Raw genomic sequence first — 27,952 nt, forward strand, 5'->3', positions numbered from 1 at the left:
TTGTTATACTTAAATACAATAATTTTTACCACAAAATTAATAAATACCCAACGGTAATATAACGGCTATAAATGGCTATATTTTACCTTATAAATACATATCTATTCAACTCATTTTTACCACACAACTCTCAAATTTTCTTCTACCTCATACATATTTTTCTCATCTCCTACTATTTTTCGGTACAAGCTCAAAATGTCTCGCTTACTACTAGTCTTTATTGCCATATTTATTGTTATGTTTAATGCTTATATTTTTACCATAGAAATTCCACCGAATGAATTTTATTTCGTTGTAGTAATGTTTGGATTCATGTATTTATTTTTATTCCTTACAATTCTTGTAGACTTATATGTCTTTAATTATTAATCTAAGAAATTTTATATTTCATAATAGTTATCATCATGGCAAATCTCGTCAAGCTCGATTTCAGTCCTCTAGACATCACAGGCCAAAACTACATGCCGTGGAAGGTAGATGTAGAGATGCATCTGGAATCTTTGGGTTTACTGGAAACACTTTCTGAGGAAAATACCTCGTCAAATATAGACAAGGCAAAATCTTTAATTTTCCTTCGTCGACATCTTGACGAGGGATTGAAAAGTGAATACCTCACCACCAGAGATCCAAGTTTACTCTGGAAGGAGTTGAGGGACAGATATTTTCACCAAAAGGAGATCATGCTTCCAGTATACCGTGATCAATGGAACGCTTTACGGTTCCAAGATTTCAAAAAAGTCAGCGAATATAACTCTGCGATGTTCCGAATAGTATCTCATCGGCGATTTTGTGGAGACCAAGTGACAGATCTTGACATGCTGGAAAAGACGTTCACCACTGTCCATGCATCGAACGTAACCTTGCAACAACAATATCGTGTTCAAGGATTTACAAAATATTCTGAACTAATTACTTGTCTTCTAATCGCAGAGAAGAATAATGAACTGCTCATAAAGAATCACCAATCCCGTCCGACAGGTTCAAAAGCGTTACCTGAAGTAAACGCTGTCAACTCCGAAGAACTTGAACAACGGAACTATATTCCGGGTCGAGGACGAGGTCATGGTCGTGGTCATGGTCGCAGACGTGGATATAGACGTGGTCGAAGTGGTTATAATCATAACCATTCTTACAATATCATGAAAGAATATCATAAGAAGCAACAAGATGAAAAGAATCACGATTATCCACACAAAAAGGGAAAATACCCAAGTACTTCCAAGGGTAGTGAAGATGTTTGTCATAGCTGTGGCACAAAAGGACACTGGTCTAGACTTTGTCGTGTTCCTCAACATTTGTGCAATCTACATAAAGCATTCGTGAATGGGAAAGAAAGGGAGGTCAACTTTATTGACCAAGAACCTTTAGATGACTCCACTCATCTTAATGCTTCCGACTTCGATGGTGATCTTGCGCACACTGTTGTTGATTCTGCTGCCTTCACAGAAGACTTCTAGATTAATGATGCATGTATGTTTTTCCCATGCTTGGGAATGAAGCAAAGTCCAATATTTTACCTAGTTACTTAAATATAAATATGTATAATATGTGTAATATTTTTCAAGACTATGTAACACATTAGTATTATATAATACAAGTACGTTTTTCTCATTAACTTTATTTTTGTTTTAATATGAAGTTATCATATGGAAAAAGCAAATTGTGTAGCGAACCAAATGGTTGGTACTGGAGAAATCTGCATACCGGATAGTGGAACAACGCATACTATTTTGAATGATAAAAAAGTTTTTCTCAATGATAAAGCCAACGAAAAATTTTGTGAATACAATATCAGGTCCTGTGGATCTGATTGAAGGTATTGGTAAGGCAAATTTCACACTGCAAAATGGAACAGAATTCAATATAAATAATGCTTTATTTTCACCGAGATCCAAACGAAACTTGTTGAGTTTCAATGACATATATTCTCATGGATTTAATACTCAGTCTATAACTGAAGGCACCATGAAATATATGTGTCTTACGACATCCAAATTTGGAAAGAAACAAATTTTAGAAAAACTACCTATGCTCCCTACTGGATTGCACTACACATATATAAATGCGATAGAATCAAATTCGGTAGTCATTGAGTCTTCAATGTTAATGACATGGCATAATCGTTTGGGTCATCCTGGTTCTATTATGATGCGAAGAATTATTGAAAATACACATGGGCATCCATTGAAGGGCCAGAAGATCCCTCAAGGTAATATTTTCCCATGTAAAGCTTGTTCTCTTGGAAAGCTTATCATAAGGCCTTCACCGGGAAAGGTTGAAACAGAATCACCTACGTTCCTTGAACGTATTCAAGGTGACATATGTGGGCCTATTCACCCACCATCTGGTCCATTTCGATACTTCATGGTATTGATAGATGCTTCTAGCAAATGGTCGCATGTTTGACTGTTATCAACTCGCAATATGGCATTTGCGAAATTACTTGCTCAAACAATTAAATTACGAGCTCAATTTCCTGATCATACAATTAAGAAAATCAGGCTCGATAATGCTGGTGAATTTACATCCCAAACATTCGATGATTATTGTATGTTAGTTGAGATTGATGTTGAGCATCTTGTTGCTCATGTACATACACAAAATGGTCTAGCTGAATCGCTAATTAAGCGCCTCCAGCTTATTGCTAGACCATTGATAATGAGAACAAAGCTCCCTACTTCAATATGGGGTCATGCAATATTACATGCTGTTGCATTAATTCGCATCCGACCGAGTGCATATCATAAATACTCCCATCTGCAACTTGCATTTGGCCAAGTACCAAATATATCTCATCTGAGAATTTTTGGATGTGCTGTTTATGTGCCTATAGCACCTCCTCAAAGAACAAAGATGGGACCTCAAAGGAGGCTTGGAATTTATGTAGGTTATGAAAGTCCATCTATTGTTAGGTATCTAGAACCTCAAACTGGTGATGTTTTTACAACACGGTTTGCTGATTGCCATTTTGATGAAGAAAATTTCCCAGTATTAGGGGGAGAAAGAAACCAGCTGAAAAGAGAAATTACTTGGTCTGTACCAACATTATTGCATCTTGACCCTTACACAAAAGATTGTGAAGGAGAAGTGGAAAGGATTGTACATTTGCAAGGTATTGCAAATCAACTTCCTGATGTGTTTACAGACACTAAAAGAGTGATTTAATCATACATTCCTGCTGCAAATGCTCCCGCGCAAATTGATGTCCCAAAAGGACAAATTGAAAATAAAGTCACTCATGAAGTCACAACACGTCTGAAGCGTGGAAGACCATTCGGTTCCAAAGATAAAAATCCTCGGAAAAGAAAAGGAGCAGAGAGACAAAATGACCCCAAAATGGAGGAATGTATTCCAGAAATACAAAACGAGGAAAATCGAGAAATTTCAATTAATTATGTCAATACAGGTCTACAATGGAACCGAAATGATGAAATCAATGATGCATTCTCATATAGTCTGGCATGCGATGTCATGGATGAAAATGATGGAGATCCCGAACCAATGTCTGTTACTGAATGTAAAAATAGACACGATTGGGGGGAATGGAAAAATGCAATTCAAGCCGAACTTGACTCGCTTAACAAGCGCAATGTCTTTGGACCTATAGTACTCACACCTGTAGATGTGAGACCTGTTGGATACAAATGGGTATTTGTACGAAAGAGAAATGAGAAAAACGAGATTGTGAGATACAAAGCTCGACTTGTTGCCCAAGGTTTTTCTCAAAGGCCCGGAATTGATTTTGAAGAAACATACTCCCCTGTAATGGATGGAATTACATTCAGATACTTGATCAGCCTAGCAGTGCATGAGAAACTAAATATGCATCTCATGGATGTTGTCACAGCATATTTATACGGATCGTTAGATACTCAAATATATATGAAGATCCCCGAAGGATTTAAGATGCCTGAAGCATCTAGTTCAAAGCCTAGAGAAAAATATTCCATCAAATTACAAAGATCTTTATATGGGTTAAAGCAATCCGGACGAATGTGGTTTAATCGCTTAAGTGAATATTTAATACAAAAAGGTTATGTCAATAACTCTCTTTGTCCATGCGTATTCATTAAGAAAACTACATTCGGATGTGTAATCATCGCTGTTTATGTTGATGATTTAAACATCATTGGGATTGATGAAGAGATCAAAGAAGTAATCTCTTACTTAAAGCAAGAATTTGAAATGAAAGATCTTGGGAAGACAAAATATTGTCTTGGCTTACAGATTGAGCACGTGAAAACTGGAATATTTGTGCATCAGTCAAATTACACGAAAAGGGTGATAAAACGCTTCCATATGGATAAGTCAAATCCTTTAAGTACTCCAATGGTTGTCAGATCCCTAGATGTGGTAAAAGACCCATTTCGTCCATGTGAGGAATCTGAACAGATTCTTGGTCCTGAAGTATCATATTTCAGTGCGATTGGAGCCCTTATGTACCTTGCTAATTGCACTCGACCAGATATAGCTTTTGCAGTTAATCTATTAGCAAGATTCAGCTCAGCTCCTACAAAGAGACACTGGAATGGTGTAAAACATGTGCTTCGTTATCTTCAAGGAACGATTGATTTAGGATTATTTTATCCTAACAAGACAAAACCAGTTTTGATTGGTTATGCAGATGCAGGTTACTTATCAGATCCACACAAAGGGAGATCTCAGACTGGATACGTGTTTGCGTATGGAGGGACTGCAATTTCCTGGCGTTCTCAAAAGCAAACGCTCGTTGCTACATCATCAAATCATGCGGAGATTATAGCACTACATGAAGCAAGTCGTGAATGTGTATGGCTGAGATCAATGACGCAACATATCAGAGCCACCAGTGGTCTTCCAACAATTGAAGACCCCATCACACTTCATGAAGATAATGCCGCATGTGTTGCTCAAATGAAGGAAGGATTCATCAAGAGCGACAGAACAAAACACATCCCTCCAAAGTTCTTTTCGTTCACCCAAGAGCTAGAGAAGAACAATGTTATCAACATCCAGTATATTCGTTTTTGTGATAACTCATCCGATCTCCTCACAAAGGCGCTCCCCACTTCAACTTTCAGAAAACATGTTCATGACATTGAAATGCGTAAATTGCAAGATTTGTAGAAAGACCACACCAATGTCTGCATCAGGGGGAGCTTTGCATAGCTGTACTCTTTTTTCCTTACTGAGGTTTTTATCCCACTGAGTTTTTCCTATTAAGGTTTTTAATGAGGCAACATGAACACGTAAATGTATCGAAGAGCATCCCAAAGGGGGAGTGTTGTAAATAATTGTTATGCTCATAAGTCAAAAATATAGGTAAGTAATTAATTACCCTACACCTAATTTATTGACTAATGTACACAAATTTTCACTATAAATACATGAGCATGATGAAGGGAAAATCATCCCAATTTCTACAATTCACTCTTTCAATTTCTCTCCAAAATTTACTCTTCATACTTCTCTAATCTCTCTTCTAAAATTCTTACCTTATAATAAGTGTTTAAAGAGTTTTCGATTTAAGTTATTCTTTTGGTTTTCATAACAAATTACACGTTTTCATTATTCCCATTGGGAAAAAACAATCAATGGGCCCCAAAGAGTTGCAAGACACATTTCTATATACTCATGAAATAGTCCAGGTATAGACTCGCTCCTCTCCATTTGTTAGGGATTTCTAAGCTTATTAACATATTTTGGCCGTCACCAAGAAAACACCTGCGATTTCTAACGTGTCCTCTGTTGAACAGCTCTACAAATAGTTGCTTTCTTATTGGGTGAGATATCACCAACCTGTGTTAGTGTAGATTTCTCTGGTTTCTAGCTCTTTCGATTTTCTTGACCCATTTTTGAAAAAATAACACTAGCTCTTGGTTCGGTAAGTTGAGTCCTGAACGGTATTGGTTCGAGTTTTTTTAATTTTGATAACGTATTAGAAATAATAACAATAATCGTAACAATAATATTAGGGAAAAGTCACAAGATTGGGGAGTCCATAAAGCAAAAGCAAAAGAAAAAAAACCTACACGCGTTTTGCGGTGAGGATTCAAGGTCCGTTGTCGTCGATCATTTCTGTGATTAGTTGAGAATCACTATTTCCTAATTGCTCTTGTTACAACAATTTTTTTTTTAATTAGTTGGGACATTCAGCTTTAGGAGGGATTATTGATCATTAGAACATTTAGAAAAATGCTCTGGTTTGGGGGAATGATAATCAAGTAATGATAATGTACCTGATAAAATTAGGGAAATGATTTTCTTTGTTCATCGACTTTGACAGTCTTATAATATCCCATTTCAGGACATTATCATATGGTCTCTTGTCATAGGTGTTTATGGACTACTCTGATTCCCTAACTATACTGTTCGCGATCGGGGTTTGGTGTATCGCCTATATTGCTGCTGCGATTTTTGAGTCACTACGTGTCTTCAACTCTCTCTGCTTGTTTTAATTTGATCGTGAAGTTGTTGCTCGGAATCGTTTCTATGGGATACGCTCAGCTTGTGATTGGCCCGGCGGGCAGTGGAAAGGTGATTTTACCATCCCGCTCTTTTATTTCTGACTATTATTAGTGAATGTGTCTGCTGATTCTGTCTATTGGTGTGGAATTAGTCGACGTACTGTTCTAGTCTTCACAAACATTGTGAAGCTATTGGGAGGACGATTCATATCATAAACCTAGATCCTGCTGCTGAAAACTTCGACTACCCTGTAGCCATGGGTAAGGGCATACTTTCTTAAAAGCTTTCGTTTATTAGTTTAGTGTTTTACTAATCCAACTATGTAATGATGTGGCCGTGTAGATATTAGGGAACTGATTTCTTTGGATGATGTCATGGAGGAACTTGGGCTGGGTCCCAATGGTGGTCTTATATACTGCATGGAGTATCCTTATGTGCCATTTCTTATTGTCGCTCTGTAATGATGGACAAGACATTTGTTATTTGCAAGTATTTTTTTATTTATTCTTTGGTGTTGGGCCTTAACCTCCGAGTTTAGACACCTTGAAGAAAATATGGATGATTGGTTAACAGAAGAGCTGGAAAATTACCTAGACGATGATTACATTGTTTTTGACTGTCCAGGTAAGGTTACGAAATCCTACAGGGAGTGCTTTATGTGTGATGGGTTTAGTCGACGAAATCCTACAGGGAGTGCTTTATGTGTGATGGGTTTAGTCGACGAAATCCTACAGGAGTGCTTTATGTGTGATGGGTTTAGTCGACGAAATCCTACAGGAGTGCTTTATGTGTGATGGGTTTAGTCGACGAAATCCTACAGGAGTGCTTTATGTGTGATGGGTTTAGTCGACCAACAGATAATTGGTTTTTATGTTTTCGATTACAAATATGTTCTCCACTGCTCACATGTATCATTAAAACAGAGAAAAATGAAGAGTACCATGCTATCCTTTCATACGGATGGTGATGCTGAGTTGTGAAACCTCATTTTTCTTTTCAGGCCAAATAGAACTTTTCTCACATGTTTCAGCTCTTCAGAGCTTTGTGGAGCATTTGAAACGTAGAAATTTCAATGTTTGCGGAGTGTATTTGCTTGATTCGCAGGTATTTACTTCTTTTTGTTTGATTGGCTAATTTGCATACCCTTATAGTAGGTACAATCTGAGTCTTGCCTGTAAACATGTAAGCGTGCATTTTTATTCACGTGTGTGGATGATTTTTTTTAATTCTTCAGCTACTTCAGAAATGTTGGTTTATTATTTCTGCCATGAAAAATGCAACTTCGTCAGACTTTTATCAGAGGGTTCAGAAAAATTAAATTATGTTGTTACCTGTTACTGTCTTGGTCAAGTCAAGTTGCCACTTTGTTAGTTTATTCATACTAATGCTTTTTTCTCATTCACTGTATCAGTTTATGACAGATGTAACAAAGTTTATCAGTGGGTGTATGTCCTCTCTTTCTGCAATGATACAGCTTGAGGTTCCCCATGTAAATATCCTCTCAAAAATGGACCTCGTCTCAAACAAAAAGGACATCGAAGAGTAAGTTCATTCACCCTCGCCGATTTTCTCTTTTCTTTAAATATTGACGATCGTTTTGTTGTGCTGATTATTCGTAGTTTCCTGAACCCAAATCCTCGAGCGTTGTTGTCGGAACTAAATCAGAGGATGGCTCCACAGTTTTCAAAGCTTAACAAGTCTTTGATTGAGCTGGTGAGTAGATGGGTCTATTGTCGGTTTAAGCCAAATTTGACTCATTTAAGAACAAGTATATCAGTCATCTAGATACAAATAAGCGCCATATCAGTTAATTGAGCAAAAAAATTAACTGACGAGGGTTGATATTTTTTATGATGCCGTCCGTAGTGGAATTTTTTTTTTCTTCTCGATGAACTAGTTTTCTAACATGGTATCTATATGGTTTCAGGTTGAGGACTATAACATGGTGAGTTTCTTGCCACTCGACTTGAGGAAGGAGAGCAGGTATAATTCTTTCAACTTGATTTGGTCCTCCAATTGTTTGTGGATTCTTGGTGCACTTTCACAATCAAGATTGATACTTATCCAGTTTGCAAATGGGTAGATTTTATCAATTGTAATAGAACCCTGTGGCTTGATTGTAGAATCAAAGAATTTAAAGACCTGTTTTTTGCAGTAGTGATTAGAGAATGATCTATTTATGTGTTCGTAAAAAAAAAGGAAAAAAAAAATTCCTTGTTTATAAAAAAATATAGATATATTTTCATTCATAATTAACAAAGATTTTTTTTACCCGTTTCCTTCATTTCATAAATCAATTAATTTTGATTATTTTATGCATATCGTAATAATATATTTTCAAGTAAAAAAAATAATAAAAAATAAATAAATAATATATCTTTCAATTGCTTCGTAATAACAAAATTATTGCTTCGTTGACCACTTGAGGTTTGAGTGTTCATTTACCATTTAGGGAACATGATTCTGTCACAAGGCTATTCTAGTGAACAATATTTATTAGTCGGTGGGTTTAGTCGTTTTGGTCAATTTGCAATGTACTAAAATCCGTGCGTGCATTTCGGTTCCTCTGGTCTTTGACTTGTGCTTGTTGTGTTGTACAGCATAAAGTATGTTCTGTCTCAAATTGATACCGCCATACAGTATGGCGAAGATGCTGATGTGAAGATCAAGGACTTCGATCCGCCGGAGGATGACGACTAGACCCTTCTAACAATCTTTTTGGCCTTTCGAAAACGCCGTGCTTTGGGTTTAAGCCACTGAATTATGGATCCCTCTGAAGATGCAGCTGATTTTTCAATATATTACTTGTATTAAACTGAGTTTTGTATCTTCTATGGAAGTGGGTTTGTATATCTGGATTTCGAGGAAAATCTTTCATTTTGATCAGTGTGAATGACAAGACTCGGTAATACAATGATAAAAACACTTTAAATTGATAAAAATACGCAAGTTAATCTGAAATTGGGAGATTATACATAAATTTCAATTTCGACCAAAACAAAAGAACTCATTCCAAACTTTCACTATTTCATAATTAATCTCTCTTGCTTGTATATTTGTTCTTTAATTTGTCCCACTCTCTTTCCCCTATTTAATGTCAATTTCAAGGACCTCTAATATTCTTTATAAATCCTCAATCAGAAATAGTGCGTATTTACTGATATTCTAATTCTGAATATCAGACCAAATCTTTGATATGAGACTCTATAGGTAGATTGATCGATGCAGAGAGACATTTTCTTTAGATCTTTGAAAGCAAGATTGATTTGAATAACAAATTCCACTTATTTAGAGTAAAGAATATTATTTTGAGTTTGTAGTGAAACCCCTAACAATATATGATAAAAGGTAGCTTATATGAAGTCCTACTTATAAGTTATAACCATGTAATTTTACCGAAAATGGCATATATTATCACTGTATACCTATATATGCATGTAAAATTATACCCATAACGAGTAGAACTTGGGTGTGTGAGTGGGGTAAAATTATCATCCCTACCATCATTGTTTATTATTGTCTTACATAAATAATATATGAAACGAGTAGAATAGACAATGGGGCAAAAAGTAAAATGATGAACAAAAATTTGGGAGCATAAAATAAATTTTCTCCATATTTTCCACAGATCTAATAAAAAAATACTTCATTTACATCATGCTCTCTTTGTCCCCAGCAAAGAACAAAAACAAATACAAAAAATCAGGCTCTCCTGTCATTTTACATGTCACTTTGGAAGAACACAAGTAATCCAACTCCTGAAGAATCCAAAACTTGAAGGTCCTGAACCCAATAAAAATGTTAGCTTCCGGACCAGACCCAAATCCTTTGCTGAGATGTGTACACTATCTAATATGGTGGTTACCGAGCTAGTAAACCATGACTCAAACCCTTTACTTTTTGTTGAGAAGATGAGCAAGGTTGCGAAGCTCCTCAAACGCGTGCATTGTTTCCGCGTCAAAACCTCCCGCGAACTGCGTAAAAAAACAACAAAAAACAGCGAATAAGTACATACGATCAAATAACAAACGCATAAGCAAGAGAGTAGTGATTTGATGCCCACAAAACAAACCTGATGAATTCTGAAAGCGAATCTCACTCCCTGAAGAAGCATGTAATCCATAGCAGGATCTTTTTCCGACGCTGCTTTTGACTGAAGTTCCGTAGCGACCCTCTTCATGTACATCTTTGCTAGCTTGACAGAGCCAATCTTTATCTGAAAAGAGAAAACACTTTATAGAAAGCTGCCATGCTTTGAATAAATGACATGTCATATTCCGTTATATAACCGAACCTTGCTTATGATTCCGTTGTCAAGCATCCAATCTGTGGGGATCTGAAACTCCTTGCAATTACGCAATGTAGTCTCTTTCGTCCGAAGAAGGTTGTAAACGGTACGTTCCATCCTGGTCGAGGGACAAAATAAAAACTTTCAGATATTTGCAAAAGGTTGAGGACTATAGGATTGAGAGAAAGTTATGTTGATTCTTTATTCAGCTTACTTTTCAGACAATGCCACGAGTTTCTTCAGTGCAATGTCACAAGGCAATAGAGGATCATCCTTGTAAGAAGACACTTCAGATTCTAATCTCTTGATGTCTTTATACCCAAACGCTGCCTCTCGCAATGTGTCCGCTTTCCTTTCTGGCCAATTGAAGTGTTTAAGGACTGCTCTCTCATCCACCTTTTTTTTTTTTTTTTACAAGAAAGCAAACACAAGATCAAACTTTAAATCAGGTCATCACGAGTCAAGAAAAGTTTAGGAAAGAAAATCGGCTTACGAGAAAGCAGAGTTCGTCGTCAAGCCACTTGACAAACTCCACGACATCTTCGATGGTCCGATAAACTGCATCGTTCACCTCTCGAATCAATGAATTGACAAACTCCCCTTGCGTTTCGACATCTGCCTTAATCTAAAAGGAAAAAAAAATTAGAAATTGACAAGTTTGAAACTTTCTGACCTCCGACATCTAACCGAAAAAAAACAAGGTTTGAGAAGAAACTCACTGCAAGCAAATGCGAGGACCGGTTTTCAATTTCCCCTATCATGCTGCTACGAACATTGGCAACATCCGGGCCGTCGCAGATTCCTCCACTCAGAGAGTCCTTCCTCGAGTCTCTCTTCATGAGCGAATGATAGAACTCTACCACTTGAGGAGCTCGCTGAAATGTCCCCGCATTACTCCGGACCGCAAACTTTGGCGGAAATGGTGGCGGCGGTGGCGGCGGCGGTGGCGGAGGGGCAATTTGTGATGGACCCTCCTCTTTGATCCCACTCGAAACAGAGGAAGAAGGCCTCGGAGGAGGATTTGGTATTCGCAAAGCCCTTTTCTCGACATCGCACGAAGTTGAAAGCTTGAGTATTTCATGGCAGTTCCCGTAGAACTGGGAACCCAGTGGCTCCGATTCCTTTTCCATTTCTATTTCCAATTCCATTTCTTTCGCACTTATAAAAGCATCGGATTGCCTCCTTTTATTGGGAAGCAACTCCTCCGTGATGCATTTCGATCCGCTTATGGAGTGTCGCCTTCTCGGGCTTCTCCGTTCATCCACTTCGACCCAATTCTTGTCCGACAAACAATCCGGGCGTTCTAGGTTAGACAAGTCTTCTTCGCTCAGAGGCCATTTCTTCAGCTTCTTTATGAGGTTCACCCTCTTCGAGCTACCACACTCCGAGTACTCGTTGCTTTGACAAGGAAACGAAGCGGTGGACTCTGTGCTTCTCTCCATCGCACTTGGGCTCGACAACCCATTAGAACTCAAGGCCGAACCACGCAGCTCGTTTCGCAAGCACGAGTTAACCCACCTCAGATACGCAAGCTCTTCAACCTCGTTCAGTCTGCTCATCTGTAACCCTTCAACTTGCTTACACAAGTCTTCGTTGGTGTGTCTCAGAAGAGACGCTTCGGCTTTGATCTTCGCTACGTTATTACTCTGATAAGACACAGATAGACAGGAAAGTGAGGAAGGCAACTATATTCAGCAGAAACAAAGGTATGTGAATTTATTGATACCTCGGACGCTTTGACCGTCGAAGCTAACTGAGACTCGAGAGAAGCAAGTCTACAAGCGGTGTTTCGCTTCTGAAGCTGAAGCTCCTTATTAAGCCTCCTCAGCTCCACAACTTCCATTTCTATATTCTCTTCGCCCTTCTCCGAAGAAACCGGCGGTGCCGAACCCGACAACAACTGCTCCGAAAGGCAAGCCTTTTCGTCCTCGAGCTCCTCGACTCTCCACTTGAGACAATCGACCTCGCTCTCGAGCTCCGATTCACGGGAATCCCTCTTCGACTCGGAAAGCTCGGCCTGAAGCTTGAACTCCCTCTCCTTGGAGTCCTGGAGCAAAGTCCTGAGGTGATCAAGCTCGTTGAACAAGTCCCGCGAAGACTGCCTCCGATGATTGCTATGCATCTGAAACGACTGTGGATGAACCTGGGTCGGGTTGACCGAGCAAGCCAAGTCTCCGATGAGCGATCGCTTTGCTCGCGCCTGCGAAGTGATGGTGGTCGTACTCTTCTGGGTCGCCGAATCGGAGCAGCTCTGTAGCGGCTGTTTCCTCGACATGGCTGAGGCTCTGGGCTTCTTCTCTCCGGCGAGGTTCTTCACTATCTGAGACCCCCATGAAGACGCGGACCTCAGTTTTGAAGAGTTGGTAGTGGTGGTTGGTTTGGGGTTCTGGTTGTGAGGCTTTGGTGGTTGGTTCTGGTCGCTGAATTTAGAGGCTTTAGGTCTGGTCTCTGACGGGTTATCTTCTCTCATTTCGTGTTAACTGACGGACATGGAAGTAAAGCGAGAGCTTTTAATTTCCTGATAGTTTTGAATGTTTAAAGTGAGTGAGCGAGTGATGAAGAAGCTCTGGTGCCGAGATGAGGTGCGAGACTTACGAGGAAAAGTGTCTCTGGAAAGGAGACCTCGTTCTTGTTCTTTGCGGCAGAATCCAAGGGGTTTATGTGCTTTTTAAATTTTGAAATTTGAATGCTAATAAGAAGCTCATTACTCTGGTTTGCCACGAGAGAAAGCGTGCAACGGTCGACTTTTGTGCCGGGTAGGCCCCACTTCAGGAGTTTCATTTTATTATTATTATTTTTATTGTACAGAGGAATAAGAGGGAAATGAATTGATTCCATTGATCGACAGTTTTATATTTGGTAGGAAAGATCGAAAGAAAACAGGAATGAATTTGGAGGGATTGATTGTAAATTCACCGGACCCACTATTTTCAAGCTCCAATTTTGAAAGGAAATATAATCCATGAAAAAAAAAAAAAAATTATAAATATATCCCTAAAAGATTTATTTATCTAATTTTCTTTCATTTCTACCAAACATACTTAAGAAATTATTAAATTATTTCATTTCTTTTACATTCTTTGCTATGATCCATCCTTTTTCTTCTTATTCTTTCCTACCAAACAATACATAAATATCAAACCTCTTCGGTGTTTATTGAAGACTAAAACAATCAATAATAGTCAAGAGAACTGAGAACTTATGACATCACGTTATTTTTTTTATTTTACTTTATATTTTTATAAAACACTTATGACATTATTTGCAATCTAAAACCGTCTAAATTGAAAATTCAAATAGAGGAATTTAGTAGCCAGAATATCTAAAAATACATTTATTAGTTGTTTAATTAAGATTAGTATTTACTAAAGTTTCAAAGTATGGCTTAGACATAAAACTTTATCAAATTAATTATCTTTAAATATATTCCAAATCATTGTTGTGATTGTAGAGTCGATCTCATCACTTCAAAAAAAAAAATTATTGGGCCAAAAGTCCAAGTTCATTCAAAGGCCCATGAAGTCGACCTCCCCACTTCAACAAAATTATTGGACCGAACAACTCGAGTGTCAAAGCTGCCCTCTCCTTGAGGACAAACTAGTCATAAAATATCTAAATGATTCATATGATTAGCTCTCTCTTTTTTAAAGGAATAAAAAAAATATTGTGCATATTCTTAGGAATTCTTACCCACAAGAGATAATAAATAAATGATTACTAAATAGAATAATGGTTTGCTTTATTAGCATCATATGATTAGTGGGTTGATGTCTGAATATCAGAATCAATAGTAACTATCATCCATAGCCTCCGTATTAAACTGTGTCACGCGTTGAACACCTGAGTTCAGGCAGTGTTGCTAAAACATGGTCGATGACTGATACATGCCTGGACAGCTGTATCTAAAGTCATATATGTGGAACACTAGTGAAAGTTGATCACGACGTGCGAGCATTCTACACTTGTGGTAAGTGTACGACCCGGACAGACTTTGGTTGTAGACGTGTCGTTTAAGTACCGTTATGACACACTAACCGGGCTCGCTATGATGGTCACAGTGAGACTTGATCTAAATCCTGGAGTGATCATAGACACTGGATCATGTTACTGAACCCTTTGACTCATTCGCTAAAAGGCTAATGTCATGCTAATCACAGCTTATGTGTTGGGAGTTTTTCGGAGCATGATTCGAGTGGGAAGAGGTTGACAGATACGGAATCCAACCTTCCTGAAAAAAGGTCAATGTTCACTCACCTAAGGGTTGATTCCAGAACCGATAGATTGCCAGAACTTCCGAAGTTTGTACGTTCGGAAGAATCTTTCGCTTGGGAAGCAACGATGCTTAAGGTATATATGTATCAAGAAAGGTATAACGGAAAAATTGACCTTTCTCGATACAGGTTGAACCTGGAGGATCTTGATCACGTACTGACTAGATTAATGGACACTCGTCGCGATGAATAAATATAATTCTAGTATAAAGGAGAGTTCAATCTTGGCTTACCTAGGTGGAGTCTGACCAAGATTAGACAAATTGATGTGGAAAAGAGAAATGACTTTTTCGTCTTTTCATCGGATTTGTTAAGCTTCTATTACTAGGTCCATAATCAACGATTCGGCTTCGATAAGACGAATAAAGAACCTCTAATAATAATGTGTTTCATTATTATAATCTCACAAGTTGTAATTGTGATTGACAACATCAATTCTGAAATACGGGTATTTGCATAATTAAATAATTATATATGGTAGTATTAATTATTTATTGTTTGATCAAGTAAATAATTATTCAATTACTTATTTTTTATTGCTGGACCAAGTAAATAAATAATTAATTGAGTTTTAAACAATTGGGCCTTGCACCAAAGTGGGAATCGAATTTTTAGGATTTGGCACAAGGATATGTGCAATTCCTCTTGGCCGTGAGGTAGAAATTCGTTTACTATATTATTGGTACTTACTAATATTTTCTCTTTAGTTGTTTAAATAAATGATAGAGAAAAATATTTAGAAGGAAATAAGATGTAGTCCTTTATTCTCCTTCATGAATATAAGGAGAGAATAATATTTAAAAGGAAATAAGATTTATCTTTTATTCTCTCTCGTGAATATTAATGAGAGAATAATTTTTAAAAGGAAATAAGATATTGTCATTTATTCTCTCTCATGAATATTAATGAGAATAATATTTAAAAGGAAATAAGATGTTGTCCTTTATTATCTTTTATGAGAGAATAATATTTAAAAGGAAATAAGATATTTCCTTTATTCTCTCATTAATAAATATTCTCTATTTAAACAGGAAATAAAATCTCATAGATATTGATCTGATGGTTAAAAGAGAAAGTAGGATTCATGAGATAAGATCCAATGGCCAAGCTTAGACTCACTAGTGTAAACACAATAAAAGAAAATAATATATTTTGGAAACTACCAAGAATATATCATTTCCACTACTATAAATAAGGGGTTCATGAGAAGAGAAAAACACACTTGTGCATTTCAGAAAATTTGACCAAGAGACTCTCCCTCTCCTCTTGGCCGATTCTCTCTCTCTCTACCCCTTGGAATTTCTCTATTCCGTTCTTAGAAAATAAGAGTGAGATCTTGAAAAAACATTTGTTTCTTGATCGTATGAGATTAAAGAGTGTGGTCCCACGCCGTATTTCTTTATTCGTCCGGAGATTATGTTTCGGAAGACTACGGTGTCATTAACAGGAGTACGAGGTTTTGAAAGCTTGAAGAATAAGATCAAGGCGTTCAAAGACGAGGATCTGAAAGCTTGAAGAAGGAGATCAATGCGTTCAAGTACGAGGATATGAAAGCTTGAAGAATGAGATCAAGGCGTTTGAAGACGGATTGTGAAAGCTAGAAGATTTTGTTCGTGACCCGAATTGGTAAGTTCTCTATAAGGCTTGATCTTTGATCTTATTGGTTACTTGACATGATTAAATGCTTTCATTATTTAGTTAATAAAGTAAATCTAGATCTTGTTAGATAACTATCCTTTTAATTAGCTCTTGTTAGTGTAATTAATTTATTCCACAAGTTATATGGTTATCAATGTGAGCACATAATCCCGACGAGTTGTATCGGAGTAAATGTTCGTGTTTGATACCACTAGTGCGTCACAAACATGTGGTATCAGAGCGACTGTTCGTGTCTGATACCACACTTGTTTCTCCAACACATATTTGGCTCATAAATATTATATTCAAGTTTGTGATACTATACTATTTTATTTCTAATATTCAGATATAATATATATTTATACATGACTAATGTGTATTTGGTGTATGTATTTGCATCAAGGATTTAAATGCCTGAGAATTTCCTGGTTTTTCACCGGGAAATTCGTTTTCGGTGGGTCAACGGTCGACGACATGCAAGTTTGTCGTTTCCTCATTTTTTGTCGTTCGAAATGCCGGGCAACGACACGCCGTTTCGTTCCCAAGTTGTCGTCGTTTTTCGTTTACATCTCAATATAAAAAGCTTCCATTTTTCCACAGCTTTCAGCGATTATCGAAGGAAAAAAATTAATTTCGGGCCGACCGAAGCAGGGAAGAAGGCGACGCAATCACTGGCGAAATCAAAGAGAATCGGCGATTTTCCATTCCTTTCGTCTCAGTAAGGTTCAAATGCAGCAAATCGCCGAAGAAATTCGTCCGGATTTATGGAATTTCCATTTTCGTTTTACAACCCTAATTTCTGAAACTTGCATGTTCATTTTATTGAGTAATTTGATTTTTTTTTTCATATAATCCCCTTCATGAATGTTGATTGTAATGTGACGATCTATGATATATATTTTTCAGGTTTTTTAGAGAACTTCCGGCGAACCACCATTTTTCCGACGAATCACCATTTTTCCGACGAACCACCATTTTTTCCGGCGACTCTAAAATCAGCTTCTCAACTTTTTATTTCTGTTTTTTTTATGTCAGGTTATGTCTTTAAATTTTAAATTACATAAGTTTATGTTTTGAATTGGTTTTAATTATGTTGTGTTAAATTGATGTTGTTTGATTTTGATTTGAAATTTTAATTGTTAGACTTTGAATTGGAAATTGAAATAGTTAGACTTTGAATTGAAATTAATTTATCATGTATGTTAGAAATGAAATTGATAGAGTTGGAAATGAAATTGAAATAGTTAGAATTGAAATTAAATTAGTTTGAATAGAATTTATTGACATGTTGAAGGAAATTTGTTGATATATTGAAATGAAATTAGTTTGAGTAGGCTTTGAATTTAAATTAATTTATCATGTATGCTAGGAGAGGTTAGAGTAGAGTAGAAATTTTTATTTTTACGTTTTGAATTGAAATGAAATTAGTTTTAATAGAATTTATTGACATGTTGAAGAAAATTTGTTGATATATTCAAATGAAATTAGTTTGAGTAGACTTTGAATTGAAATTAATTTATCATGTATGCTAGGAGATGTTAGCATAGAGTAGGAATTGAAATTGTTACGTTTTGAATTGAAATAAAATTAGTTTGAATAGCATTTATTGACGTGTTGAAGGTAATTTGTGGACATATTGAAAAGAAAGTAGTTTGAGTAGAATTTATTGACATGTTGAAATTGGATTGAAAGTTTGAATTTAATATGCAGGTATATCGAAGATGAGCAAGGAAGGAGTTCGTAAGCATTGCACCCCAGCTGCAACAAACTCAAACCACTTCACGTGCAATTATTGTGGGCATGTAACCGGGGGAGGGGGAATCACACGGATGAAGTTTCACTTAAGTGGAAACGATCCGAAGAAGAATGTGAAGAAATGTACGAGTTGTCCTGCAGAAGTACGCAAAGAGATGTTAGCGTTACAAGTGACGACTTCCAAAAGAAGAAAAACAAGTCCGTCCTTGATGAAACCGTTGACGAGCACTTGGCCGGACGCTTCGGTCCGACTCACATAGAGCTTAACCCCGACCAACAATACGAACATGATATTATGCAAGCTCTTAGAAGAAGCCGTCAAGAGACACAGCCAGATGCTTGGAGATCTGACCCTGGTAGGGGTTCCGGGACTGCACCACCACCTCATCATTTTCGGCCAGATAGTGGACGACAACCAACTATTTCAGAAACCACAAATCCGAAATTGAAGCAACGACTAGGACGAGCCATTAGCAGCTACGTCATCCACGAGAACATACCGGCAAACAAAGTGAAGTCGCGTCACTTCAGACGCATGATCAATGAAGGTATGGCAGTAGGTAAGACTCGTGTATTTAAAGTAACGGTTTTAATTTGACAAATATTGTCGTGTCCAACTATACTTGCATTTTCAAACTTCACAGGTCCAGGTATCCCGCTTCTGACTCCATACGAGATTTATAACACGTACTTGAGAGACGAGGTTGTGTCCTTCAAGAAGTACATTGATCAGCAACGGGAAGTGTGGAAGGAATATAAATGCACCATAATGTCAGACGGATGGACGGGACCGACGCGTTTGAGCATCTGGTGTATTCGGCTGGTAAGACTATTTTTTGAAGTCTGTTGATGCATCAGATGAGATCAAGAACTATTTATACATCTATAAGATTCTGTCGCCCGTGGTTAAAGAAGTCGGAGAACATAATGTTGTTAGATTATCACTAATAATGGTTCAGCTTACAAGAAAGCTGGAATGAAACTCGCTCGGCGATACAATCTGTATTAGACTCTGTGCGCCGTACATTGTATTGACTTGATGCTCGAGGACGTGGGCAAATGAGCAACTGTCGCCGAAGTTGTTAAGAATTGTAGAGAAGTGACGAAGTTCATTTACAATCACGGGATAGTCTTCTCGAAGATGCGAGAAGAGGGACAAGGAGAGCTAATCCGTCCAGGTCCGAAGAGATTCGCAACGAACTACTTGGCCCTAACGAGTTTTCAGGAGTAGTGGTTTCACTTATTCTTTGCGAACGTCTTTGTATAAATTGGAACTCATATAAATTGCTTGAATCCGAGCACTTACTCGGAGACATTAAGAACAGAAGGAATCCAATATTGAGCTCGAGTTAAATAGGCCCGAGAGCTCATGAAGGATAAGGAACGACTCGTTCATAAGGCAAGAACGATCCCTACCGAGCAGAACTTCAAAGAGAAGAGAAGCTGATAGATAAAAACTAGTTAAAACAAAACAAACACGTGTAAAATCAAAACAAAACACCCACATCAACGGTTATACCAAGCATACGAGGAATAACAACCCACTACACACGAAATGAGAACGTTACTTAATAACTGTCAAAAACACAGGACTGATCACCACACGTCCTCAACCCAAAACTACCTATAAATAGAGAAAAAGTACGTTGAATGAGATTCATTCGCATTTTCACACACAAAACACAAGTCCAAAACTTCACATTTCATTCAGCACCCTCATTTACTTGTTCTCTATTTACTAGATTCACCTGTACTTATAGATAATTTTTCGTAGACACTCAGACTTCTCGAGACTGTGTTCTCGAAACTAATTGTTCTTCGTGAGAGAATTATTGTACTAATTTTGTCTTTCAACAATTATCGAATTCTCTTGAAAGCGAAGCTTGATGATGGAGTTACTGTATTTATTTTAGAGTTGAACAAAAAAATTATGAAAGCCAAGCTTTTTACATTGTTTTAGATGTGCCTTACTCATAGACAGTTAATGCTTGAATTTATTTATTTATTTTCCCAAAATCGACAAGAGTCGACAACGCTGTGATTGCTATCAAAGTTGGTTATTGGCATATACATACCAGTTTTACTCATCGGAACAACTTGAGCTTGAGGAACAAGACATTACTTCAGAAGAACCACTCACACAACGAGATCTTTGTTGGTTTGAGTTTGTAAAACAATCTTAAAGGATCTTATTTTCTAGACTACACATAATTATTTGTCATCTTATTATTCTTTTGCATTGGTGCATTACCCCAAATTTGAATTGTAAATTGGGCCAGTTAGGTATGTAGCCCAAATTGAGCACCTCTTTTAAAATTATAGCCCAACTATTACTTAAATTAGCTAACTAGCCCAATCCACTACCAAACAATATTATATTCTTATCTTACTCCTCATCAAATACAGACCAAAATTTTCGGATCCGACTCAAAATCCTTCAATCCTCCGATATTGCCTCCGAACTCTCCGTCGATTTCGAATCCCTCAATCCTCCGATATTGCGTCCGACCTCCTTTTTCGCCACCAATTTTCTGATTTTGCCACTTCCGAAGCCGACGAAGCGTCTCCGTTCTCAGACTTGGAAAAAATGGTAAGTATATATTATTTCCAATTCGATTAACCCATAGAACACCATAATCGAAACCCTCTCCCGCATCTCCGATCAATTCTCTGTTAGATTAACTATAAAATATGCTTTTTCGAATGGTAAATAATATTTACTATCGGACCATCCGATAGTAAATATTATTTACCATTCAAAAAAAAAATACTTGTCTCTGATTTGACGAACGATTCCATGATTCAAATCTGATGATGAATAACTGGAAAAAATTTGGAATTAACAACCAAATAAGAATGAAGTTGTAAGAAACTAAAGAACCTACACACCTACACTAAACAAACATAAACTAAGAAGGATTAAATGACTAACCTAAACGAACAGATAATATAAGAACAATAGAAGAACATCTACTAAATCGATGATCCTACTATTCCAAATGAGTTGTCGAATATCCTGGTTGCAAATCGCAGGATAATTTTAATGGTAAATAATATTTATAGTCGGGTCATCCGATAGTAAACACTAGTACAAAAAAGACCTTTGGGTGCGACTTTTTTCGCACCCAAAAGTCAATTTTCGCACCCAAAAGATATCATTAGGTGCGACTTTTCCGCACCCGAAAGTCCGCACCTAAAAGTCTTGGGTGCTAAAAGTCGCACCCAAAAGTCTTTACTTTCGAGTGCGACATTTAGGTGCGACTTTCCGCACCTAAAGCCGCACCTAAAAAGTCACAAAAAAATGGCGACATTTAGGTGCTTCTCTTCGAGAGGGACCAGATCTCCGTCGCCGCTCCTCTTGCGACCGGCTCCACAGCTTCCGAACCAAGGATACACACACACACACACACTCAATTACTATACACACACACACACACACACACACACACTCAATTACTATACACACACACATACACACCCACACAGAAAAAAACACATTTCTTCTCAGCCCCTTCCTTATCGGTCCGCGCGCGCGCCCAGTGGTAAGTCTCGGTGGTTGGCTGGGTTGTGTGGACGAGAGGTTGGCGATTTCTTCTCGGCCGGTGCTCGGTGGTCGGATCGGAGCCAACGGCGGGGGTGCGAGAGGCGAACCAGGTCTATAGACCTAAAACAAGAAATAGAGGGAGACAAAGTTAGAGAGAGAGTCGGACAGAGAGAAAAAAAGAGAAGAAGAGGAAACTCACCTGAGGTCCGGCGGCGGCGGCGGGGGACTCAGCTCGGTGACACCGCTCCAACTCGCGGCCTCCTTGCTTCTTTGGGGTCACAGCTCGCGCACGGACAAGAGAAGAAGAAGATGGAAACAGAGAGAACTCGGAGAGAGAGAGGCTCGGGTTGATTTGTTTCATATCATGACCTAGAATTTGGGTGCGACTTTTCGCACCCAATGATCAGTGTCAGTACCTTTGGGTGCGACAAAGTCGCACCTGATAGTATTTCAAAAAAAAGAGGGGGAAAATTTGACCGCGATAAAATTTAAGACATTGGGTGCGGAAAGTCGCACCCAATAGTACTATTGGGTGCGGAAAGTCGCACCCAATAGTACTATTGGGTGCGGAAAGTCGCACCCAATAGTACTTTTGGGTGCGAAAAGTCGCACCTAATAGTATTTCACAAAAAAGAGGGGAAAGTTGACCGCTCAAATGTTGTAAGACTATAGGTGCGACTAAGTCGCACCCAAAAGTTTTGACGGACTTTTGGGTGCGAAAAGTCGCACCAAAAGTTTAAAAAAATTAGCGAAAATTTTTATATGCTTGTTTGAGTTTTGGGTGCGACAAGTCACAACTGAAAGACTCATTTGGTGCGAATTGTGGGTGCGAAAAGTCGCACCTGAATGTCTTCCGCAGCGGAAAATAGTATTTGTAGTAGTGAAATATTATTTACCATTCGAAAAAACAAAATACATGTCTCCGATTTGGCGAACGATTCCATGATTCAAATCCGATGATGAATAACTGGAAAAAATCTAGAATTAACAAACAAATAAGAACGATGTTTTATGAAACCAAGGGCAATTTTGGAAGTATGAGAAATATGGGCTATTTCCCTAAATAAATAGATAGTTGGGCTATAATTTAAAAGTCCCCTCTATAAGTAGGCTAGTTGTTTATAAATCTCTTGTAAATATAGTATGTTATTCCGTCATTTTCACAAGGTTAAAACGACACCTTGAGTGCAAAAAAAAAAAAAAAGACAAAGCAAGCCATAATACAAGAGCCCGAGCCCACTATTAAAAGATTTAAACTCAAAGACATGTCTGCGCCAAGACCTTCTCGACACCAAGTACTCGGTTGTCATGAAGAAAGTAAGCGCTCGACTAGCCAAAAATGATCATCATGAGAAAGTGATCAACCGCTCGGTCGCCAAGGAAAGTGACCAATCACGTAGCCGCCAAAGAAAGTGACCAACCACTCGGCCGTTAAGAAAAGTGACCAACCACTCAGCCATGAATAGTAAATGACCAACCACTCAGCTGCCAAATGAAGTGACCAACCACTCGGCTTCCGAAGAAAGTGACCAACAACTCAGCCGCCAAAGAAAATGAACAACCACTCGACCGGGAGAGAGAAACGGTCAACCTCTTGTCCAAACAAGACCACTCATCCACTCGACCATCTACCACTTATCCGTCACCACCAAACTCATTAACTCTTATAAATAACTCATCCACTCACAACACAAGGTAAACCTCACGAGATTGGCACAGACAATGAGGGAAAACACATGGGCCAACTCTCGGTCCCGTACGACCTCATGGTGTCCAGGATCCCGCGAGCTTCCCGATGGCCCGATGGACCAACACGGGTTGACGGGTCACAAATTTAAAATCATAAGGCCCAATTGCTCTTTTAAAGAAAGAAGATGAAGTTCTACATTCATAATTATTATATACAAATTTTTCTATTCTGTAAAATGTGATTAAAATAATTTTAACTGAACCAACAAAGTTAAAAATATAATTATAAATTAGATGTATTATTTCATTAATATTTTCCAATTAGTAGTAAGATACATTGGTCTTCTTATATGGTTCTTCTCATAGACTCTCAATTAAATGTAATATTTTTCTTAATCCACTCCCGCATAATAATAGAAGTAATCTCCACCCTTAAGTTATTGTGCACTAGTACAGTCATTTGAGAGCCCGCACCAAAAGAAAAGTTCACACGCATTGTTGACTATTTATATAAAATTATAAACATACTTTATTTTTCTCCACACCAGCACGTACCTCACATCACGCCTTCCTTCACGTAAAAACTCATTTCTTTCTTTCTTTTCTTTTTTCCCTCACCCGATCGCTTCTATTTCATTCCATCAACAAAATCCCATGCATGTCGGCTAAAACCCACCCGGAGAATCCATTCCCCTTCCGGCCACCTTCCGCGGCGGCGCTTCTCCTCGCGCTCGCGTTCGTCGCCGTCGCGTCGGTCCAAATCTCCAACAGATCGGCGTTCCCGAGCTGGAACGCCGCCGGGGCCGGAGATGTCCTCTCCGACGACCGGAAGAGCTGCGCGGGGATATTCCAAGGATACCCGGGGCGGAGGAGGGTGAGGATGTCGGTGAGGGACTTCGGCGGAGTCGGCGACGGTGAGAGGTCCGAGACGGAGGCGTTTCGGAGGGCCGTTTCGTATCTGAAACGTTTCGGAGAGCGAGGCGGTTCGCAACTGAACGTACCGAGAGGGAGGTGGGTCACGGGGAGTTTCAATCTCACCAGTAATTTCACGCTTTTCCTCGAGGACGGTGCTGTTATTTTAGGATCTCAGGTTTGATTTTAAACAATCTCGATTTCTTCACTTTTATTTCTTGTTGATGTAATTATAGTTTTCTGTTTCGATTCTTATTATTGCCTGTGTTTTTTTTTTTTTTTTTTAATTTTATTTCCTGTGGGATATGCATGACTCATGAGTGACTTGGGTAAAGAAAGAGAAAAAAAAAACCTGTGAACCAAAAGTTGCTAAGGGAAAAAGGAAAAAACAAATCATATATAAGAACAATGTGTCTTATTCACCGTAGATTTGTTGTGATATTAGTGTAGGAGAATATATACATATATATGGCTTTTGGGATTTGGCCAAGAAAGAGAAAGGCAAATGGAACTTCTACGCTTTGTAGTGCACTTTTAGTCATGCCTAACCTGATTCTAGACTTCACATGTATAAGACATATAATAATATATAGAGATTTCCTGCAAAGAAAATAAAACAATTATTTATTAAGATGCATAGAATTAGAAAGTGGACATTTGCTCATCTTGTGACTTGGGTGGTGATGCATTAAGTAGTCATAAAGCACCGTTTACTTTTTGTTTAGTAATGATTTATTAGAAGGAATATTAACTTGAATTCTTTATTATTTGAAAATCAACAGGACCCAGAAGAATGGCCAGTGATCGAGGCACTACCTTCTTACGGAAGAGGGAGAGAGAGATTAGGAGGAAGACACATAAGCCTTATTCACGGAAATGGTCTCACAGATGTTGTTATTACAGGTAAGTGTAACGTTAATTTTTCTCGTTTGTCGCGTAGCGTGGTAGACCCAACTTACTTCTGTCTCATTCTAGGAGCAACTATTTTATTACTTCTTCCTTGGTGTAAACATGATTTAGTTTGGTTAGATAAGATAAGTAGCCAAGTACAAGTGTCAACCAACCAAATTTACTCTGTTTGAATTTGTTTGTTTGAGGCGTGAATGAGACACAATTTGCTAAGAGATGCCTGGTCTGTTTTATTGTTGATTTAAATGACGACATTAATATGGTTTAGTTTATGCACAAAAAAGGTCATGATTAATTAATTCGATATGTGTGTTTCTCACCAACGATCTTTAACAGGGCAAAATGGGACAATTGATGGGCAAGGGAAAATGTGGTGGGAACTATGGTGGAACAGAACACTGAATTACACGAGAGGTCACCTTGTTGAGATAATGAACTCTAACAACGTTCTAATCTCCAATCTCACTTTCCTCAATTCCCCTTTTTGGACTATCCATCCTGTTTACTCTAGGTCTGCCATCTTCTTTGTTTCTTTCTTCTTTTTTATTTGTTTATTAATTGATTACGATAGGTCTGAATTTAGTCGTTTAAGGATTTAAAGCTTGTAAATTTGACTTTGTTTATCATGAATGATTAGATGAATAGGTAAAAGGAAATGTGTAATTATGGCATCAAGCCTAATCAAAGGGTACAAAAGTCAATCTAATGTTTTTTGCAAATATACATTGTCAAAGGCTATGATCTATAGTCCTTTAGAGTTTAAAGAAGCAAAAGAAGTTTTGTTTTTATTATTATTTAAATACAGAGAAGAAGAAGAAGAAAAAAGTAGCAAGACTTAAAATGCCCGATACTTTTCTGCTTTAGCTTTTTCACTGTCCGGTTTTTGTTGTTTAACTTCAATTGGATTGTGATCTGTCACAGTAACGTTGTCATCAAGGATATGACAATTTTGGCTCCCCTTAATGCCCCGAACACCGATGGCATAGACCCAGGTACGTGAAGTTATTTTATACCAACATGTAATCTCCAAGCTTTTCATGTATGCTAAAGGAAAATGCCTTTGTTTTGTTTTGGTTGATTTATCAGATTCCAGCACCAACGTTTGCATCGAAGACTGTTACATCGAGAGCGGGGACGATCTCGTGGCCGTGAAGAGTGGGTGGGACCAGTACGGGATAAGAATGGCACGTCCGAGCTCGAACATCATTGTGAGGAGAGTCTCGGGCACCACTCCGACGTGCTCGGGGGTCGGAATCGGCAGCGAAATGTCGGGCGGGGTATCGAACGTGACGATCGAGGACATGCACATCTGGGATTGCGCGGCCGGGGTCAGGATTAAATCGGACAAGGGCCGAGGTGGGCACATAGTGAATGTGAGCATAAGCAACATAAGGATGGAGAGAGTGAAGATCCCGATCAGATTCAGCCGCGGCTCCAACGACCACCCTGACGATGGGTGGGACCGGAAAGCCCTCCCCAAAGTGAAGGGCATTTCCGTGAGCAACGTGATGAGTGTGAATTCGAGTCGAGCCCCGGAACTGAAGGCCGTCGAGGGCGCGTTGTTCGAAGAGATCTGCTTCAGGAATTTCACGGTGCTTGGCTTGCCTCGATCGGCAGCGTGGCACTGCGATTCGGTCTCGGGTTATGCCGACGGGGTGTTTCCGGCCCCGTGTCCCGAGTTGCGGGACGGAAACTCTACGCACTGGTGTTCGTAGATGAATTTTGGACGGAAACTCTATACTCCATGAGTTTTATGGTTTATGTTTTCCGTTATTACTTTTTGATGGGCTGGTTACAGGTGTTCTTTACAGTCCAGGCTTGTAAGCGTCGGAGATGATCATGTATAGATACCTCACTGATGAATGTTTGGATAGAGCTTACCATTCACTTCATTCTTTAAAAGGTTCATGGTTGGTTGATATTGTATTCTACCATGAATCTGTCACTTGGTTTTGAGTGGCGTTTGATTTAAACTACAAATTTACAATACGCACGTGGAGATTGCTCTCTGCTATGAATTTGCTTCAAGCACAATGCGCAGAGGACAGATTTTAGATCATTTATATTTGATATTCGAATAAATGTTGAGTTTTTCCCTTCAGTGTGTGTTTTTAATATTTACGGATTTCTACAAGTAAAATTATTGATATGGATAACCCATTAAAGTACGAGGAAGATGAAGGGGTTGAGGGTTATAATTGTTTGACTGTGAAGAGTTTTGGAGTATGATTGCTGTCCTTCAATTTTTCTATATTCTTACTTGATGATGCTTACCATCTCAGTCTTCAATAATCGTAGTTCGCGTTCCTGACTGCAGAATTTCTGTGTTTCTCAAACTTTTCCTCTATTGTATTCTTCATATTATTAGAAATTTCATTTTGTAAACCTCAAAATTGAAAAAATATTAAGATTAGACTTTTAGTCGAAAAATTTCAAAAATTGAACTTTTGACGCAAATTCATACAAAAATACCATTTTAGTCAATTTAACATCTAGTGA

General features: G+C 38.3%; 4 protein-coding genes across 9 annotated transcripts; 3 read left to right on the plus strand and 1 right to left on the minus strand.

The window, feature by feature from the left end:
- Positions 1 to 404: 404 nt before the first annotated feature.
- LOC149384976 (uncharacterized) lies at positions 405 to 1,457 on the plus strand. Its single transcript, XM_089626213.1, has one exon. The coding sequence runs from the start codon at positions 405 to 407 to the stop codon at positions 1,455 to 1,457; it is 1,053 nt and encodes a 350-aa protein (XP_089482339.1).
- A 4,176-nt stretch (positions 1,458 to 5,633) lies between these two features.
- LOC149384977 (P-loop containing nucleoside triphosphate hydrolases superfamily protein) lies at positions 5,634 to 9,299 on the plus strand. Of its 5 annotated transcripts, none has more exons than XM_089625308.1 (11): positions 5,634 to 5,863; positions 5,955 to 6,036; positions 6,287 to 6,516; positions 6,599 to 6,707; positions 6,790 to 6,871; positions 6,986 to 7,071; positions 7,448 to 7,551; positions 7,859 to 7,989; positions 8,067 to 8,160; positions 8,375 to 8,430; positions 9,048 to 9,299. In XM_089625308.1, exons 3-11 carry the CDS (start codon positions 6,472 to 6,474, stop codon positions 9,145 to 9,147), a joined length of 807 nt encoding a protein of 268 aa, XP_089481434.1. In that variant the 5' UTR covers positions 5,634 to 5,863; positions 5,955 to 6,036; positions 6,287 to 6,471; the 3' UTR covers positions 9,148 to 9,299. The 5 variants fall into 5 exon arrangements, with proteins under 5 accessions (XP_089481434.1, XP_089481436.1, XP_089481433.1 ...); XM_089625310.1 differs by having other exon boundaries at positions 6,315 to 6,516; XM_089625307.1 differs by having other exon boundaries at positions 5,634 to 6,036.
- Positions 9,300 to 10,017: 718 nt separating this feature from the next.
- On the minus strand, positions 10,018 to 13,382 carry LOC149384978 (protein CHUP1, chloroplastic-like). Of its 2 annotated transcripts, XM_089625306.1 has the most exons (8): positions 12,462 to 13,382; positions 11,455 to 12,381; positions 11,229 to 11,360; positions 10,950 to 11,131; positions 10,742 to 10,853; positions 10,520 to 10,663; positions 10,313 to 10,421; positions 10,018 to 10,230 (listed from the first exon to the last, which is right to left on the minus strand). In XM_089625306.1, exons 1-7 carry the CDS (start codon positions 13,203 to 13,205, stop codon positions 10,341 to 10,343), a joined length of 2,322 nt encoding a protein of 773 aa, XP_089481432.1. In that variant the 5' UTR covers positions 13,206 to 13,382; the 3' UTR covers positions 10,018 to 10,230; positions 10,313 to 10,340. The 2 variants fall into 2 exon arrangements, with proteins under 2 accessions (XP_089481432.1, XP_089481431.1); XM_089625305.1 differs by having other exon boundaries at positions 10,018 to 10,421.
- A 10,793-nt stretch (positions 13,383 to 24,175) lies between these two features.
- LOC149384979 (Pectin lyase-like superfamily protein) lies at positions 24,176 to 27,643 on the plus strand. Its single transcript, XM_089627389.1, has 5 exons — positions 24,176 to 24,722; positions 25,327 to 25,447; positions 25,790 to 25,964; positions 26,375 to 26,445; positions 26,540 to 27,643. Exons 1-5 carry the CDS (start codon positions 24,291 to 24,293, stop codon positions 27,166 to 27,168), a joined length of 1,428 nt encoding a protein of 475 aa, XP_089483515.1. The 5' UTR covers positions 24,176 to 24,290; the 3' UTR covers positions 27,169 to 27,643.
- The last annotated feature ends 309 nt before the right edge of the window (positions 27,644 to 27,952 follow it).

Source organism: Urtica dioica, chromosome 9 (assembly GCF_054948205.1).
Source record: "Urtica dioica subsp. dioica isolate 48M chromosome 9, U.dioica_male_clone48M_v1_H2, whole genome shotgun sequence".
Classification (NCBI taxonomy): domain Eukaryota; kingdom Viridiplantae; phylum Streptophyta; class Magnoliopsida; order Rosales; family Urticaceae; genus Urtica; species Urtica dioica.